Raw genomic sequence first — 17,651 nt, forward strand, 5'->3', positions numbered from 1 at the left:
GTAGAAATGTTTATCACGACCAAGATTTACTTAATGTATATGTTTAGTCAGAATTTTGTTTCTGGGTTAACTCCCATTTTTACATATAAATTCTATAGAAAAATCTTAAACTAAATGAGTTCTTGTGAACCCATACCTTAGATGCTACGTCCGCCCCTGTAAAGGATTACCGACTGATATTACTGGTGATTTTTTTTGAAAAAGTTAATCATTTTTGACAAATAAAAAAAATGTTCTTTTATGGATTATGATTGTTTTATTTTCCCTTTTTTTTTCTTTTCCTTTTTTTAAAATTTTGAATTTTGAAGGAACTCTATGTAGTTAACAAGAAGGTGAGTGAATTTTGTAAAATACATGCACTTCAAAGTGACTGAATTTACAATATGAAACGTTTTATGTATGGAAATATCAACCTTTAATATAAATAGCCACCTTCACCATTGTAATTTCATCATTGAAAAACCTAAAATATAGCACACAAAGAAAGTAACACTTACGATAAAAATGGATAAACATACCTACATTCTACCTACAACAGTATATTGTATGTTTGTAATTATGTCTCTGATTGCTATGAACAATGCCGCTGTGGTCGATATAAAAACCAAAGGCGCCAAGGGCGACGGTGTAACCGATGATGGTCCGGTAATAACCACATAAATCTTTAATTGTTATGTGTCTAGTGTTCATATTTCTTGCTATATATAGTTGCATATATTGATTTGATTTTATGTACTTCGTTTACATTTAGGCGATAACGAACGCTTGGAAAGACGCGTGTGCAGGCGCACCACCAAGCTCGTTGTTGATTCCACCAGGGACGTATTTGGCACTTCTTATTGACTTCCTTGGACCATGTAAGGGTCCTGAAGAGGTAGGTCCCAGCAGAGCCCAGTTGGACCCGCAAGACTCACCTTGAAGAGGGACGTCTGCGCAGAAACCAACTGGATCCGCAGGACCAACCATGCTCAGAGACGTGACGTCCTTACGCGCAGTACGCAAGCTGGTCCCGCAGGAAATGCCTCCCGATGGTGAAGGACTCCACCTGTCCCCGCAGCCTCGGATACAAGCCATCAGGGAAGGCCACCCGCGCAGCAAGGCTACACGCACAAGGCACTTAGCTCTCAATCACTCAGTGTCACCTGAAGGAATGAGCGAAGCCGGGAACTATCCCGCACAAGGGCGGGAGGGGGAATACTCCCGCCCAAATAAGCCAGTCCGTACGATACAGGAAGATCTTCTGTACTGTACCTGACGAGGTATGGGAAAAAGATCTGACTAAAGATACGACAGCTTACTGACACAGTATGGCGAGCAGCATGCTCCTGTACTGTGTCACTATTAGCCGCTGCCTACTCACCAACTACTGCCATACCACGTGCGTAGCCGGCAGTTGGTGGAAAAGGAAAAGTACACAGCAGGCCTGGTCACAATCAGCCGCTGCCTACCCACCAACTACCAGCAGGGCACGTGCGTAGGCCACTGTTGGTGGAACAGGAACACTGTTGCAGCCTGCCACACCTCCTTGGAAACCTACATTCGGCTATAAATACCACGAATGGTATGATCATCTCATCTTATCATATATCATCATATTATACCTGATATCTGCTCTAGCAATCTCTTAATATACACTTATATTTAAAGAGCAATCTAGTCTGATTCTCACGCCGGAGGGTGGTCACAAGGAGGAACCCCCCCTTCTCAGTGACAAGCTCACGGTGTCTGTTTTGCAGGTTATCAGAAGAACCATCTTCTCAGGGTCTAACCCCTCGTGGGAAACATCTATCTAACCCCCAGGTTACCAGTAATCTGCCCGGCGGTTAGTGTTTCTTTATTGGCGCCATCCGTGCATAAAGCTAGAACTTTATTTTTCTCCAGTTTTTTCAAACTTCTAAGATGGTTAAAGAAACTCCGGTAACCACAACCCCAGCTACTGGGGGGAATACCGGCAACACAGTTTTTACAAACACTACCCCGGCTACCCAAGCCGGGGCAAGTGAAGTAAATCTTACGAACACTACCCCAGCTACCCAAGCTGGGGCAAGTGCAGTAAATAATCGCTCACTGGGATTCACCGACACCCAGTTTGAGAAACGAACAAGAATCCCCCGCCAAACACTCGATGAAGTTAAGGCATGGGCGGAGGCACGTCAGAGGGAATTCCAAGCTGAGTTGGACGAACGCTTGCGTTCCGTCCAACAGGCTGACGAATTCGAAAATTACTTGGATGACTCGGAGGAATCCGACTCCGACGCGAACCCTCGCCATAGGGCAAAAGGGAAGCGTAAGGAAACGGATTCCCAACCGAGAAGGCATTTTGGACAAGCCTTCAAACCAAAAAGCACAGGTGGAAGTCCACGAGACTTCTCCAAAACATTCAGACCAAACGTTGCAAATGCGGGAACGTCCAAATTTGCAAGGGACATTGCAGAAGCAATTGCCCCAAAAAGTGCCAAACAAATGTCCAGCATAGGCACATATGATGGTATATCTGATCCAGACGATCATTTGAACAGATTCATAGCGGGGGCAACCGTCAGTAGTTGGACGGAACCTACGTGGTGTTACATGTTCCAAATTACGCTTGTGGGGGCTGCTAGAGCGTGGTTCGATCGTCTACCGGTCAACCACATCTACGACTGGGCTGACTTCCAACAGAAGTTTAGCCAACACTTCAGCCAGCAAAGAAAGTATACCGAGGAGCAATGGACAATCCTCAAGTGCATTCGAGAAAAAGATGAATCTTTGCTGGACTTCATCACTCGCTTCAACTCGAAGAAGCTAAGTCTGGGTAACATTAGCGAAGATCTTGTTCGCGCTGCCTTTATTCAGGGCGCGAACGACCCAGAGCTCATCCGCACCTTAACGGGTAAAGATGGCATGCCATCCACATGGGATGCCATCATGACAGCAGCTAAACGCTTTGCGGAAACGGAGAAGCAACTGGGTAGAGATCTCCCACAGAGCACAAACCTCTACACCCAGAAAACAAGGGAAGACAACGTCCTTACCGCCCGATTAAACAAAAAGCGAAAGCTAGGCATTTGGCAGTCAAGGGTCAACTTTGACACCTCATCCGGCTTGCAAAATCGGTTAGGCGGAAGGGATAATGTACAGTCAAACAAGAACTCCAGATGGACGCCGCTCACCAAAAGCGTCACCGAGATATTCGCCACCGAGGAGCTCCCATGGCCAAAGCCTCAAATAATCCGACATCGTCACAATGCTGATCGGAGCAAATACTGTGAATTTCACAGGACAAAAGGCCACAACACCGAAGAATGCATAGACGTAAAGGACATGGTCGAGGCATTCGTCAGAGATGGGACGCTCGCGCACCTCGTGGCGCAATGAACGCTGAGCAGGCTGATGCGTGTAGAACCCCAGCTGGGGAAAACACGAATAAAATTCCAGCTTCAATATGGAGACTACATGCTGCGTAAAGAACGAGATCCCGAACCAGGTGCGTATCGGCTCGATGGCACTCCCATCCCAACAATATGGAAAGGAGCTCATTTACACAGTTTGCATGTAAATCAATTCCAAATTTGTAAAGAAAAGGCCAAGAGCCACTTCTAATGGAAACGATTCTCCTTAAAACATTGACGCTGATGATTTTACATTTTTATGAACTATCAACACGGATATGCCGGTTTTCACCGCATAATTACGTGAAAAATCGTTGCATGGGGAAGGCGGCAAAACCCGCATAAAACCAAAAAACGACAAACCTTGACGCAGGTCAGTCGAAGGGGAAAAGTTCAGTCCCATTAAATGAAAGTGCCGGTCTATCCGCATGAATCATGAAAAAGGGAACTGAACACTAACCTATTGACAACCGCGCGTCGAACGGTTAATTTATTCAACACGAATATGCCGGTTTTCACCGCATAATTACGTGAAGTCGTTGCGTGGGGAAGGCGGCAAAACCCGCATAAACCCAAAAAACGACAAACCTTCACGCAGGCCAGTCGAAGGGGAAAAGTTCAGTCCCATTAAATGAAAGTGCCGGTCTATCCGCATGAATCATGAAAAAGGGAACTGAACACTAACCTATTGACAACCGCGCGTCGAACAGTTCAAAACAGAATTTCTAAACAAAAGGATGAGGAAAACCTACACGCAGGTCAGATGGTAAAGTTTAGCCATCCTACTACGTGCAAGTGACGGTCCTACCCGCACAATCACGGAAGAGGAAGCAAAACTTCACACCTATCTACCACGTTCAAAGGTTAACTTATCCTCAAAAGATGAGGAAAACCTACACGCAGGTCAGATGGTAAAGTTTAGCCATCCTACTACGTGCAAGTGACGGTCCTACCCGCACAATCACGGAAGAGGAAGCAAAACTTCACACCTATCTACCACGTTCAAAGGTTAACTTATCCTCAAAAGATGAGGAAAACCTACACGCAGGTCAGATGGTAAAGTTTAGCCATCCTACTACGTGCAAGTGACGGTCCTACCCGCACAATCACGGAAGAGGAAGCAAAACTTCACACCTATCTACCACGTTCAAAGGTTAACTTATTCTAAACACTTGGAAAATTGCTAATTTAAACTAAAGTATGCAACTCATACAACGTTTACAAAGCAAGGAACCCAACGAAAGTAGCGGTCTTACCCGCAAAAAGATTTATATTTCACAATAATTCATTACAAGAATGGCCGGGTAACTACCCGCCTACAAGAAAATAAATCTATACAAGCTAAATATATCCTAGCAGTGGGAAGGGATCTTCAGGATCAGGCTTCAGGGCCACTTCCACTTGGACCAGCACCGTCAGTAGAGCGTGGCAGTTCAAGGAAAGCCTTAAGGATAGCTAGCCCATCATCAGCAGCAGCAACTTCATTCACCTTCTCCACCACCGGATGCGGGAAGGCGGCGTACTGATTCACTGCTTGGTCGTAAACAGCTTCAGTATCAACATTGTACAAAGGGAAGTTGGAAGGCGGGATGCCTTTCTCAACGAACCCGAGACCAAGCAAGAAGCCGACCTTTTCCCCATCCTCGTGAGAAGCGTTGAGGGCTGCGCTCATAGCATCATCGTAAGAGGTCTCAGCAAAGACCCGATGCACAACCTACAAGAAAATATACAAGTGTCAAAACCTTTTCTATTTACAAAGAAAAGCGTAAAGACAAGAAAAGCTTACCTGAGACAACGCTTCTCGAAGAAGCCATTCCTTGGCAACCAGGGCTTCTTGGAGGGCAGCTTGAGCTTCGTTACGGGCGCGATCGGCTTCACTCTTGTTGAGGTTGGCAAGCAACACTTCTTTAGCCGCAGCCTCTTCGACGCCCTTCAGCTTACGCTCAGTATGGTCAAGCACCCCCCTCTGGTCCAAGATCTCCTGGAGCTTTTTGGCGTCTTCCATCGCCAAGGCATCATGAGCCTGCTGGAGAGCCTTTAATTTGGCTTTAAGTTCTTCATTCTCCACGCGCAGAGGCTCAGCAACAGCTTCAGCCTTGGTGACCCTCTCGGTTGCGTTCCTTGCAGTTTCCTTAGCCAGCCGAAGCTGTTCATTAACAGTTTGGGCAGCCTTGGAACGGGCCTCAAGTCGAGCCTGAACTTCAACCTCGAGGGCCTTGAAGGCCTTCTCCTTTTCCGCAGCCAATGCGGAAAGCCTTTGGTTCTCCTCCCGGACAGCCCGCGCCTGAGCTACTTCTTTAGCGCGAGCTGCTTTCAACTTGTCGTTTTCACGACAAAGCAGCTCGACGCGCGGCTGCATCCGGGCCAGGAGAACCTGAAGCTCATTGCTAAGCCTACCCTCCTGGTAGCTAGCCATGGCTTCCCCCAACGCACCACTGGGAGCAGCGTGACGAGCCCATTCCACGCACTCCACAGGGGTACGAAGGGTTGTTCCTCGGCGAATGTTCCATCGTGGAACATACACTTCATTGGAATCCGACACTGCAAAAACACAAAGCAGTTAGGAAAAGATGATAAAGAAAAAATATATAAAAATAGGCCAAAAGAACCCTACGCACCTGTAGGGTCAATAACAGGCCGATAGCCGCCGAACCCATCACCTGAACCCAAGGGAAATCCCATGCGTACCTGATGGATCGGTCGTCGTTGCCGATGGGAAGGTAGCAGAGATTGGCGAGAAGCCCCATGCGTACCTGATGGATCGGTCGTCGTTGCCGATGGCGGGGGCATGGTAGCAGCCGCCGCGGTCGCTGCCGCGGAATCCGCGGCATTAGTAACCGCCGGCTCGGTGAAGGATGCTGTAAAAATAGCACTCACAGCCGGCGGTGACGTCATCACAGCTGGAACAGTCGGCTCAAAGGAGTGAGCAACTGAACCAGCGGAAGCAGGCGCAGGCGCCTGGGTCGACGCCTCAGGTAGGCTGACCAAGCCTACCGTCATTGGCGGGGAGATACCACTCTGCGCTCCACCCTGGAATGCGTCAACATCCACGCCTGCACAAAGAAAAGTGTTAAATGATATTAAGCTATGAAGATAAAAGCTAAAGGAAAGTTGTACTTACGGGTTTTCTTGAGCCTAAAGGTACGGAGAGGCGGGGACGGACCCGATGGAGCCGGCCTCTTTGCGCCGGTCACCGTCGTCTTCTTTGGCTCTCCGGAGGTGACAGTCGTAACCTCTGGAGCGGTGGTCTTATCACCACCGGGATTCCCCGCCACCTCTTCGCTCTCGGTCTCCGAATCAGACCGAGGCGCTGGATCGGCAGTGGAGGCCTTCTCCTTCCCCTTCCCGCCGGCAGCCTTCTTCTTCCGCACCAACGGAGGACCATCTGCGGATTCCTCATCAGAACATACGATTATAGGAATTCCAGCAGAGGTTTCAACATTGAGGGGTTGAGGGTCGAATAGCGCCTTACCTGGCCGACGGGCGCTAATGATCTCATGGCCTAGCGGATAGACCTCCACGAACCGATCCGCCGTTTGTTCCAGGATGGGCAACTCGTTCTCGTCCAGAGCGCGAGTACCCATCCGAGCGGGACCGTCAGTATCCCGCGGGTTCAGGAGCGACTGCAAGTCGTTCCCCTCTGAAATAAACAGGAAAGAAGTTAGAAGAAATTCTAAATCAACAAAAAGAAAGAAAGCATACCGTAAGGAACAGAGTTCGAACCGTATTCGAGGACGATTGGGATCTTATGCGCATCCGCAGCCTTCCACACCAGGCTCATCCCCAGCATCACCATCCCGGACTCCGCAAACCGGTAAACCGGAGATTGGACCCGAGATATCTTCGAAAACCATTCCGCCTCCTGGTAACTGGAGGCGTGAAGGCTTGGGAGAGCTTGCCCGTTCTTGAATTTCATGGCAATGGGGATGGCGCGAGCGGATATAAAGAAGAACTCCCGCTTCCACGAGCGAAGACTGCGCTCGGTCGCGCAGATCTTTAAACCCTTAATCCGGGTTGTCAATGTGTACCACCCCTGGATGCACCTCCAAGTATAGAAGGTCATCAGGCGGTCAACATAGGGCTCAACGCCCAAAATCCGGCACACCCACTCGAAGTGGCGAATCTTGGCGATCGCCATGGGGTGCAACTCGGTCAAATGAACACCGTGCCTCTCAAGGACACGGTAAACAAACTTTGTTAATGGGAACCTAAGATTCCCATAAACAAAGAATGCAGCATAAACCCCGATCTTGCCTCTGGGGGCATCGTACACCGTCTGGTGGGGTTCAGGAAACTCAGGCTCGAGAGACTCGAGCATGAACTTCCTGACGACGTACCGATACAGATCGCCAGGCAGAGCACTCTGGCACTCGCCAGCAGTACTCTTGTCATCGACTGCAGACTCGAGATCACGAGACATCTTGTAAAAGAAGAAGACAACGATTTCGGGAGAATGCTTGCCTGAAAAGGTGAGTATTCGCCGGAAATCGCAAAGAAGATGAAGAGAAGAATGAAAGTGTGGATTACAAAGAGCCCTCTACCCCTTTATATACTAATCGCAATTAATGCGATGAAATTAATGCGGAAGAGAGAGAAAACGAAGGTGCAATGAAACTATGACACGTGGCAAAAAGCAAGCTGGCAACAGCTGTTGACAGGACGCATACCATTAATTTCGCGGCCACGCGCCCGAAAAATCGCGCCCACGCGCCTGAAAAAGCGTCTGGAATGACCATGTACTGTCACGTCACCATAACTTCCTGCACGATCTGACACAGTCAGAAGAAACCGTCGCACGACGTTTCAGAGTTTTGGACTGTTCTTTCCACCAACTCTTCGAATTTCAAAATTCCAAATTCAAAAAGATTAAAAAGTAGGCGGGAAAATACCCCTTACCTTGGCAAACAAGTAACCGTAAGACGGATGCGGGTACAGTGTAAAGGCAAAACCCTTCACATACCTAGCACCCGCAGGGAATTGAAGCCAAGAAAACCTTGGCGAACAAGTAACCGTAAGACGGATGCGGGTACAGTGTAAAGGCAAAACCCTTCACATACCTAGCACCCGCAGGGAATTGAAGCCAAGAAAACCTTGGCGAACAAGTAACCGTAAGACGGATGCGGGTACAGTGTTAAGGCAAAACCCTTCACATACCTAGCACCCGCAGGGAATTGAAGCCAAGAAAACCTTGGCGAACAAGTAACCGTAAGACGGATGCGGGTACAGTGTTAAGGCAAAACCCTTCACATACCTAGCACCCGCAGGGAATTGAAGCCAAGTACCTCGGCAACCAAGTAACTATAAGACGGGTGCGGGTACAGTGTAAAGGCAAAACCCTTCACATACCTAGCACCCGCAGGGAATTGACGCCAGGAATACCTTGGAAGTAAAGTAACCGTAAGACGAGCGCAGGTACAGTGTTAAGGCAAAACCCTTCACATACCTAGCGCTCCGCTGGGAATTGAAACCAAGAAGGATCTTCTGGGCAATGCTTGCGGAAACGGAAATAACATCCCCGCATAGCGGGAACGTCGAGAACTACGTTGTTTGAAGCTCCAGGATGGAATTGGTGGTCTTAACATAATTGATCACTATGTTCAAAACTACCAAAACCTCATGGAGAATCCACACAAGTGGGACTCAACGCTCCTGACTTGCGAGGAGGTTACAGACCTACCCGCATCATACCCAAAGACCAAGCAGGAAACTCGGGAATTTCTGCAAGTGACAAGGACTTCCGCGGGAGGAATTCCTATGGAAAACCTTAAAAAACCCTTTTCAAAACCCTCTGCTTAAGTCCAAAAGTTCACCTCACTTTATTAAACACTCATGAGAAGAACATTGGACTGGGGGGACTTGAAGAGGTAGGTCCCAGCAGAGCCCAGTTGGACCCGCAAGACTCACCTTGAAGAGGGACGTCTGCGCAGAAACCTACTGGATCCGCAGGACCAACCATGCTCAGAGACGTGACGTCCTTACGCGCAGTACGCAAGCTGGTCCCGCAGGAAATGCCTCCCGATGGTGAAGGACTCCGCCTGTCCCCGCAGCCTCGGATACAAGCCATCAGGGAAGGCCACCCGCGCAGCAAGGCTACACGCACAAGGCACTTAGCTCTCAATCACTCAGTGTCACCTGAAGGAATGAGCGAAGCCGGGAACTATCCCGCAAAAGGGCGGGAGGGGGAATACTCCCGCCCAAATAAGCCAGTCCGTACGATACAGGAAGATCTTCTGTACTGTACCTGACGAGGTATGGGAAAAAGATCTGACTAAAGATACGACAGCTTACTGACACAGTATGGCGAGCAGCATGCTCCTGTACTGTGTCACTATTAGCCGCTGCCTACTCACCAACTACTGCCATACCACGTGCGTAGCCGGCAGTTGGTGGAAAAGGAATAGTACACAGCAGGCTTGGTCACTATCAGCCGCTGCCTACCCACCAACTACCAGCAGGGCACGTGCGTAGGCCACTGTTGGTGGAACAGGAACACTGTTGCAGCCGGCCACACCTCCTTGGAAACCTACCTTCGGCTATAAATACCACGAATGGTATGATCATCTCATCTTATCATATATCATCATATTATACCTGATATCTGCTCTAGCAATCTCTTAATATACACTTATATTTAAAGAGCAATCTAGTCTGATTCTCACGCCGGAGGGTGGTCACAAGGAGGAACCCCCCCCTTCTCAGTGACAAGCTCACGGTGTCTGTTTTGCAGGTTATCAGAAGAACCATCTTCTCAGGGTCTAACCCTCGTGGGAAACATCTATCTAACTCCCAGGTTACCAGTAATCTGCCCGGGGTTCGGTTAGTGTTTCTTCAGGTCCGATTGAGATCATTGCTAAAGGAGCCACCATCAAGGCTCACCCGAGCTTGCAAAGTTTACAAGAGACACTTGGATCAAAATCATGAATGTTGATAAGTTAACCATGACCGGTGGTACTTTTGATGGCCAAGGTCAAGCAACATGGAAGAGTACAAAGTGCCAGGATTCACAATCCACATGCAATATACCAGTTGTAAGTGTTTCTCTAAAAAATAAGCTAAACCTTGAGTATACCATATTCACAATTTTTCCTAATGACTCACTTCATTTGAGGGCACTCTCTTGAGCATGTTTCAAAAGGATATCTCGGTCTTAATATGTGTGAATGGCCTGGAGTCCATGGTAAAATGAAAACTGCCGTAGAAACCGTCCATGCATGCCAGGACGACATCTGCCTAGTTTAGGAGAACTTGTCCATGACATGGACGGCATCTCAGTGTAATCACATCAGGGTGCCAGGTTTTGGAGAACCAGTCACTACATGTGACTACACGGAGATGTCTCATCTACCATGAACGGGTACTTTAAAAGTAGGCAACTCTAGCTCTTTTAGTGATAGATTTCACTTCACAACCGACTCCTACATGGGATACGTATTAAGACCAATATGAGCGGCAACTCCTTTTGTTAAAAACTAAAAATATTCAAGAAAGTACCCAAAGCAAGAGTGTCCATTCATGCCCATTTCTAAAAAGAATTTCATATTTGAAGGGATACTAAATAGGGTTTAACTTTGTCTGATTTTTAGTTTTGACAAGAGAGCAAAGAATAAGTATACTTGAAATGATTTTAATTCCACTAAAGCTCACTCTAATTCTAATAGATGCAGTTGTCACTTTTAGAAATCTTAACATGTGTGCCTTCATACTTCCATGTGTTGGGATCCTAAGCGAAATATATTTCGTTTTACGAAAATTAAACTTTCTTCTTTACTTTCTCAGAATCTCAGACTAAACAAAATCACGGGTTCAGTGTTTCGAGACATGACGTCAGCCAACAGCAAAAACTTCCACATTGCTGTACTGGCTTGTGACAACAACCGGTTTGAAAATCTTGTCATCGACGCACCTGGAAACAGTGTCAACACAGACGGGATGCACATCGCAAAGTTAAACGGCCTCAACATTACAAATGCAAATATAAAAACTGGTGACGATTGTATCTCATTTGGAGATGGAAGCAAGAATGTGCATATCCAGCAAGTGACGTGTGGACCAGGACACGGGTTTGGTGTGGGAAGTTTGGGCAAGTACCCGAGTGAATAACCAGTACAAGGAGTCTTTTTTAAGAACTGCACCATGACGGGCACCACGAATGGAGTTAGGATCAAAAGTTGGCCTGCTTCTCTACCTGGAGCCGCTAGCGACATACATTTTGAAGATATCATCATGAACAATGTGCAAAATCCCATATTGATCGATCAAGAATATTGCCCAAATAATCAATGCAAGGTATTATGATGTGTTGATGATTGCTATGATAATGACCATTAAATAAACATATTTAAACTTAAAAAGAAATTAAAAGAAAAATGTGTTTTTAACGATAAACTAACCTACTCCTAAATACTCCTATAAATCACAACCTTTACCTTGCAGGATTTGAATCATTCACCTCTAGAATAGAGGGGATACAACTTACCACGATACCATGTCCCTCGAGACAACAAAACCTTTTTTAACATAACAAAAGAAATAATACTAGGTATTTTGATGATTTCAAAACTTTACATCTATTATTTGTTTGTTGAGTGTTGTTCATTTAGTATTGCTAGAGTTATTTCTCATTATTGTGATTACCAGAAAACTGCTCCATCAAAAGTGAAGTTATCAAATGTGAGCTTTAAGAGGATTAGGGGAACATCTGCAACTAAGGTGGCTGTGAAGCTTGTTTGCAGTGCAGGAGTACCGTGCGATAACATCGAGCTGGCGGATATTAACTTGACATTTAGTGGAGGACCAGCCACCTCTGAGTGTTCTAACGTCAAGCCTAAAGTTACAGGCGCAACTGTCCCAGTAGTTTGTAAAGCCTAAATCCACCATAATTATATATATATACAGTGTATAATCATTTGATGTGGATTATCTACTAGGCAGATAGATGCAAAATTAAGAAACTATACGGATATGTATCGTGTAATATATACTCTCATGAGGAATAAGAAAACTAGTCATATGTAAAAACACCAATTTCTTCTCCAGTAGTATTTACTTTGAGACCACATTTTGTAACAAAATATTGTTGCCACCGAATTCGAATGTGTCTTGAACTTTTGTTGCAAACTAGCGATTGAAATTGCGACAAGTCTGCAAATAAAATAATACCTAATTATACCCGTTATGACCTTCCACGCAAATACAACTTGTTTATACGCTTTGCCATCAAATACAAGCAAAAAAAATATTCAATTTATGCATAACGTACCTTTCAAATACGACTAATTAATACCTCTTACGATAAGTCACTGTTAAATGTGTCCAACACCAAACCAGATTAAAGGCTCTAAGAATATTGGAGAATATTTAATATAATAATTAGTTTATTATTATAGGATAAGTTAGTCTTATTTTATTTAATCCTATTTGTTTTGGATTCAAATTCTGTATATGAGTTAGTGTAGGATTGGAACCGTGGCTTTATATATGCCCTAGGTTAATGTGTTAGTTAATTATTAAGTTTTTCTCGTTTGTCGTTTTCTTAATAAAAGAGTCGATCGTGTGTTAATCAAATCTCGTGTTCGTGTTCTTGATTCACCTGCCTAAAGTTTAACAGTTACAACTATATATAACTTAATTACTAAGTCGATAGTTATGATCTGTGAACCAATCTATGACTCGAATTTAAATGGAAATTTATCAAATATAGAGTAAACATACCTCTTCATATGAAAGGTGGCCTTGTGCGGTGGCCTAGCCCACACATGCTATGGGCCGGCCCTGCCAAGGGCATCCGTGTGACATCTTTCAGCATCCATTATAATGAATGTGCTCTGATAACGAGTGACGGCCCCTCGTTCTTGATGATGATTCGAGTAAGACTCGTTTGAGTTTGGAAACCATGATCAAACACTTAAATATGATACAATGAAAGCAAGATATAATCAAACACACACTTGAACGGGTAATCGGCCCATTATAGGGTCTAATATGCCAGTGGAAACAAATATGTGAAAATGTGAAAAGCTTGGATTTTAAGCCGAAAAACTAAAACTCTACCTTTATTTAGTGAATGGCAAAAAAATAATTATTTGTAAATGGTCCACTTTTTTTTTTTTTTTAAATAAAGAGTTGTACAAACTGATTTGTTTTTAACTGAAACTGTGGAGGAACATGTTCTAGGTTTGGTTAACAAAGTCACTAACCAGATCAGGTAGGAATTGATTTCGTGTATGGTTGAGTTTTTGATCAGTTTATTTCGGGTTTTATCCGGTTTTGGCCAGGTCGAGTAGGGGTGGAACCGTTCCCGACTTCCAGTAGGTCCGTTTTGGTTCTGGGTCAGATACGGTTTTTCTAGGAAACAAAAACCTGGTTTGTACCCACGGATCGGGTACACTAGGTCTGGTTCTTGGTCGGGTCTGAAACCGGGTTTTATGCCCAAGTATGTAACGTCCAATGAAAGTTAACTAACGGTACACACTTTCGGCTACCTAGACGAAAAAATCATTAATCTCATAAACTCCCAGTCTTGTTTAATTCTAACAAATTTTGTTTAACATGTTTGATGCTATGATCCATGATCCATACCATATTCATTCACTTTTTATGCCCTTTACTCCAATTTTCACTATTGTTCTTATTAGCATTTGCGATTTTATTACAATACATATCCAAGAAAAATTTACATATATATGAAATGAAACCCCTATAATGAGGCATTACTGACAAACACACCCTCTAATAGACTAATACTAATTTTAAGTCTACACCACCCTCAATCTCATTAAAAGGGATAACATTATCCTAGTCAAAAGACCATTTGGTTTTCATATAGCTTTGATTTCAATCTATTTAAACATAATAAGGTGATGAACATGGAGTCTATTCCAATACTCTTAAACATATTACTTTGATACTCCAATGGGTACTCTTTTATGATACATAGAAAAAATTGTAGCTCAGATTATTTTACACATTATTATCTTTTAGTGCATGTGTAATAAAAAAGGTGAGTAAATTTTGTTAAACACAAACTAGCAGTTAATCTCGGCCAAAGTAATATAACACTGATATCTGTTTGTACAAACTATATTAACCAACGAAGTGAAATGAGTTTTGAAAGTTTGGCATTGTAAGGTTAATTTAGGTAAGCCTACCTAATCCAAACTACATAAATAATTTTTTCCCTGTTCCTATATAAGAGTCGTGAGAAATCAATTGGCCATATAGCAAATTTACAATAATCTACAATAACATACAGTTACATAAGAAAGTAATAACAATAAAAATAAACATGGATAAGATTGGCTACATTCGAAGCACAGTATATTTCTTGTTATTGATTGCGACTAACAATGCCGCTATAGTCGACATAAAAACCAAAGGTGCCAAGGGTGATGGCATAACCGATGATGGTCCGGTAATAATGACATGCATATTTTATCGTTACGTTTTTGTGTTTATGTTCATGTAGAGCGGTAATTGTATATGTTAGTGCTGATTTTTATATTATTGTTTGTTTACTATTGATGCGCGAGCTGAATTTAGGCGATAATGAAGGCATGGAAGGAAGCATGTGAAGGACCACCACCGGGTTCGTTGTTGATTCCACCAGGGACTTATATGTCCCTTGCTGTTGAATTGAATGGTCCATGCAAGGGTCCGCTTGCAATCAATGCGAATGGAGCCACCATAAAGGCGCCACCGGAGCTTGCGAAGTTCACAACAGAAAGTTGGTTCTCCATCAGGGGTGTTGATAAGTTGACCATGACCGGTGGTACTTTTGATGGCCAAGGCCAAGAAACATGGAAGAGTACAAAATGCCAAGAGACTACAAAATGCCAAATACCAGTAGTAAGTGTTTTTTTGACGAAAAATTCACAAAAATAACCGTTAAAGACCGATGAGTTAGACGAATAAGCCTTAAACATTTTTTTAAACAAAAATACACCGACTTTTTCTATTGATATTTGCAATTTAAAATGGTTTGCGACGCAACTTGTTGTCCGTTTGTCTTCTACTTTTACATAAACATTATATATTATTAAGAAGTAGATTTACTTAAAAAAAACCAAAAGCTTCTATGTGTCATAATACCCCTAGCACAAGTGGCTAAATCTGTTGCGTCTGATTCTCTTGAAGACCGTGATGAGACCCACACTTCATGCAAGAGTATGATCTCCTAGGTCATGCATTGGTTTGCAACATAAATTTCATGAAGGTGGTGAAGAATCTGGCGTAAGAGAATGATTAATTTGCCAATCACTGGTTGATTGGAAATTTATAAAATCAAGATCTTTTTTTGTCAAACTCATTGGTCAAGACGGTCTTTTTTGATTATTTTTCAAATCTTTCTAACCTTTCTACATTCCTTTTTACAGAATCTCAGATTTAGTAACCTGAGAAATTCACTATTTAAAGACATAACAAGTATCAATAGCAAGAACTTCCACATATCATTAAGGGGTTCTGACAACAACAGAATGGAAAATATCAACATTAATGCACCGGGAAACAGTCTTAATACAGATGGTATTCACATCGCAAAGCTAAACGGACTAAACATCACGAACTCGAAGATAGGAACAGGCGACGATTGTATATCTTTTGGAGAAGGAAGCAGGAATATTCGTATTGAGGGAGTGTCATGTGGACCTGGGCATGGGTTCAGCATTGGAAGTTTGGGCAAATTCCCAAATGAAGAGCCTGTAGAAGGAATCCTCTTGAAGAATTGCACCGTCAACGGAGCCATAAATGGAGTTAGGATTAAGACTTGGCCTAATTCTCACCCTGGATTCGTTAGAGACATCCATTTTGAGGATATCATTATCAACAATGTGCAAAATCCCGTGATTGTCGATCAAGAGTATTGTCCAAATAAAGCATGCACGGTATTACCATACATGTTGAGGTGTTTGTGATTCTTTATTACGTGTTAACATAAGTTATTTTACTTCTAGGCAGTTTGCAACCCTACGAATGAACTCCATAGAGTTTGGTGAAAAACTGTAAGCAATAGCTTAAGTTTAGCGATCACTCAAAAACTTGCATGGGTTTGCTTGCATGGGTAGCACACTTGCTAGAAGAATAAGAACTTTCAAATGACCCCTTAACGTACCCAAGGCCGGTTATCAGGTCGATCGGGTTGTCGAGACACCCGGATCGGTCAAAAATTTTTAAATATACTTTTTTGAAAAAAAAATGTATTCTTTATGTTTAAACTTATTTACTTGACTAATTTAAGGCCCAATTTTTTTTTTGCTTTCGGCCCAAAATTTTTTTTACCTTCGACCCAAATTTTTTTCTTGATGCTTGAAGACACCCTAAAAGTACTTACATGTATCTCGAACCGCCTACTAATATAAAAGAGTTATATTGAAGTCCGGCTAATGGATATTACTCCACTGATTTTAAAGTACCGAGTTAATTTTAGTTCTTGTGATTACTAGAAAGGTGCTCCTTCAAAAGTGAAGTTAACGAATGTGAGCTTTAGAAGGATTAGAGGAACATCTGCATCTAAGGTCGCGATGAAGCTTATTTGCAGTGCAGAAGTACCATGTGAAAATGTGGAGGTGGCTGATATTAACTTGACATTCAATGGAGGACCGGCCACCTCACAGTGTACTAACGCCAAGCCGAAAATTACCGGCCAAAATGTCCTCGGAGTTTGTGCAGCCTAGATCCAACATACATAATATCATACAACCATTTGATCTGGATCATCAACGGGACATAAAGAAACTAAAATCTCATAGAAAATTGTTCATGCTAAAATTTAAGAAAATTGTTCATGCTAAAATTTAAAAACTTTATATGTATTTATGAGGATGCACATAAGAAATTGTTGTAAGGAGAATTTATGTGTGTATACTAATTTATTAAATTGGGATTTGTAATGAATATTAAAAGCTCCTAATTATAGAGAAAAACCTCGCTTATTATATGCAAACAAAGTGATACATTTTCCTCCTAGCTAGTGTATATAATACACACACGTGGTTGCTCTATATATAGAGGAGAAATATTTTGAGAACTTAATGAGTTATAAGAACTTTAATAACTCAATATGAACCACACATTTAATTAAATGATTATAGAATATGTGGTTGAGATTAAATTTGATTAAAAATGACTCAAAAAAGAGAATAAAGATTTTTAATAATTAAACAAGTTTAAATGTTAGTTACACATGTGTAAAAAGTCGATTCGGTGTGTTAAATAATACCGTAGTTTTTTTACGTTACTTACAGTTAGTTACATATTACATGTGTAAAATTCAAAAAAAATAAA

At 43.2% G+C, this 17,651-nt stretch overlaps 1 protein-coding gene and 1 pseudogene across 2 annotated transcripts; both read left to right on the forward strand.

Annotated features, from left to right (window-relative positions):
• Nucleotides 1-371: 371 nt before the first annotated feature.
• LOC143549041 (exopolygalacturonase-like) lies at nucleotides 372-12,239 on the forward strand (annotated as a pseudogene). The gene is made up of 5 exons (XR_013138067.1): nucleotides 372-645; nucleotides 752-863; nucleotides 10,204-10,399; nucleotides 11,148-11,657; nucleotides 12,009-12,239. The product of XR_013138067.1 is annotated as an exopolygalacturonase-like (transcript).
• A 2,287-nt stretch (nucleotides 12,240-14,526) lies between these two features.
• On the forward strand, nucleotides 14,527-17,137 carry LOC143549024 (exopolygalacturonase-like). Its single transcript, XM_077040040.1, has 4 exons — nucleotides 14,527-14,781; nucleotides 14,910-15,215; nucleotides 15,743-16,252; nucleotides 16,811-17,137. Exons 1-4 carry the CDS (start codon nucleotides 14,656-14,658, stop codon nucleotides 17,039-17,041), a joined length of 1,173 nt encoding a protein of 390 aa, XP_076896155.1. The 5' UTR covers nucleotides 14,527-14,655; the 3' UTR covers nucleotides 17,042-17,137.
• Nucleotides 17,138-17,651: the final 514 nt, after the last annotated feature.

This window comes from Bidens hawaiensis, unplaced genomic scaffold (genome assembly GCF_021521415.1).
Source record: "Bidens hawaiensis isolate Kalapana, Puna unplaced genomic scaffold, B.hawaiensis_p1.1 tig00015384_1, whole genome shotgun sequence".
In the NCBI taxonomy this organism is placed as follows: domain Eukaryota; kingdom Viridiplantae; phylum Streptophyta; class Magnoliopsida; order Asterales; family Asteraceae; genus Bidens; species Bidens hawaiensis.

Bases quoted from the DNA above. Each gene is read 5' to 3' on its own strand.
- LOC143549024 (XM_077040040.1), top strand. From the start codon at position 14,656: ATGGATAAGATTGGCTACATTCGAAGCACAGTATATTTCTTGTTATTG. The intron at 14,782-14,909 runs GTAATAATGACA...AGCTGAATTTAG, and splicing joins GCATAACCGATGATGGTCCG to GCGATAATGAAGGCATGGAA. The intron at 16,253-16,810 runs GTATTACCATAC...TGTGATTACTAG, and splicing joins GTCCAAATAAAGCATGCACG to AAAGGTGCTCCTTCAAAAGT.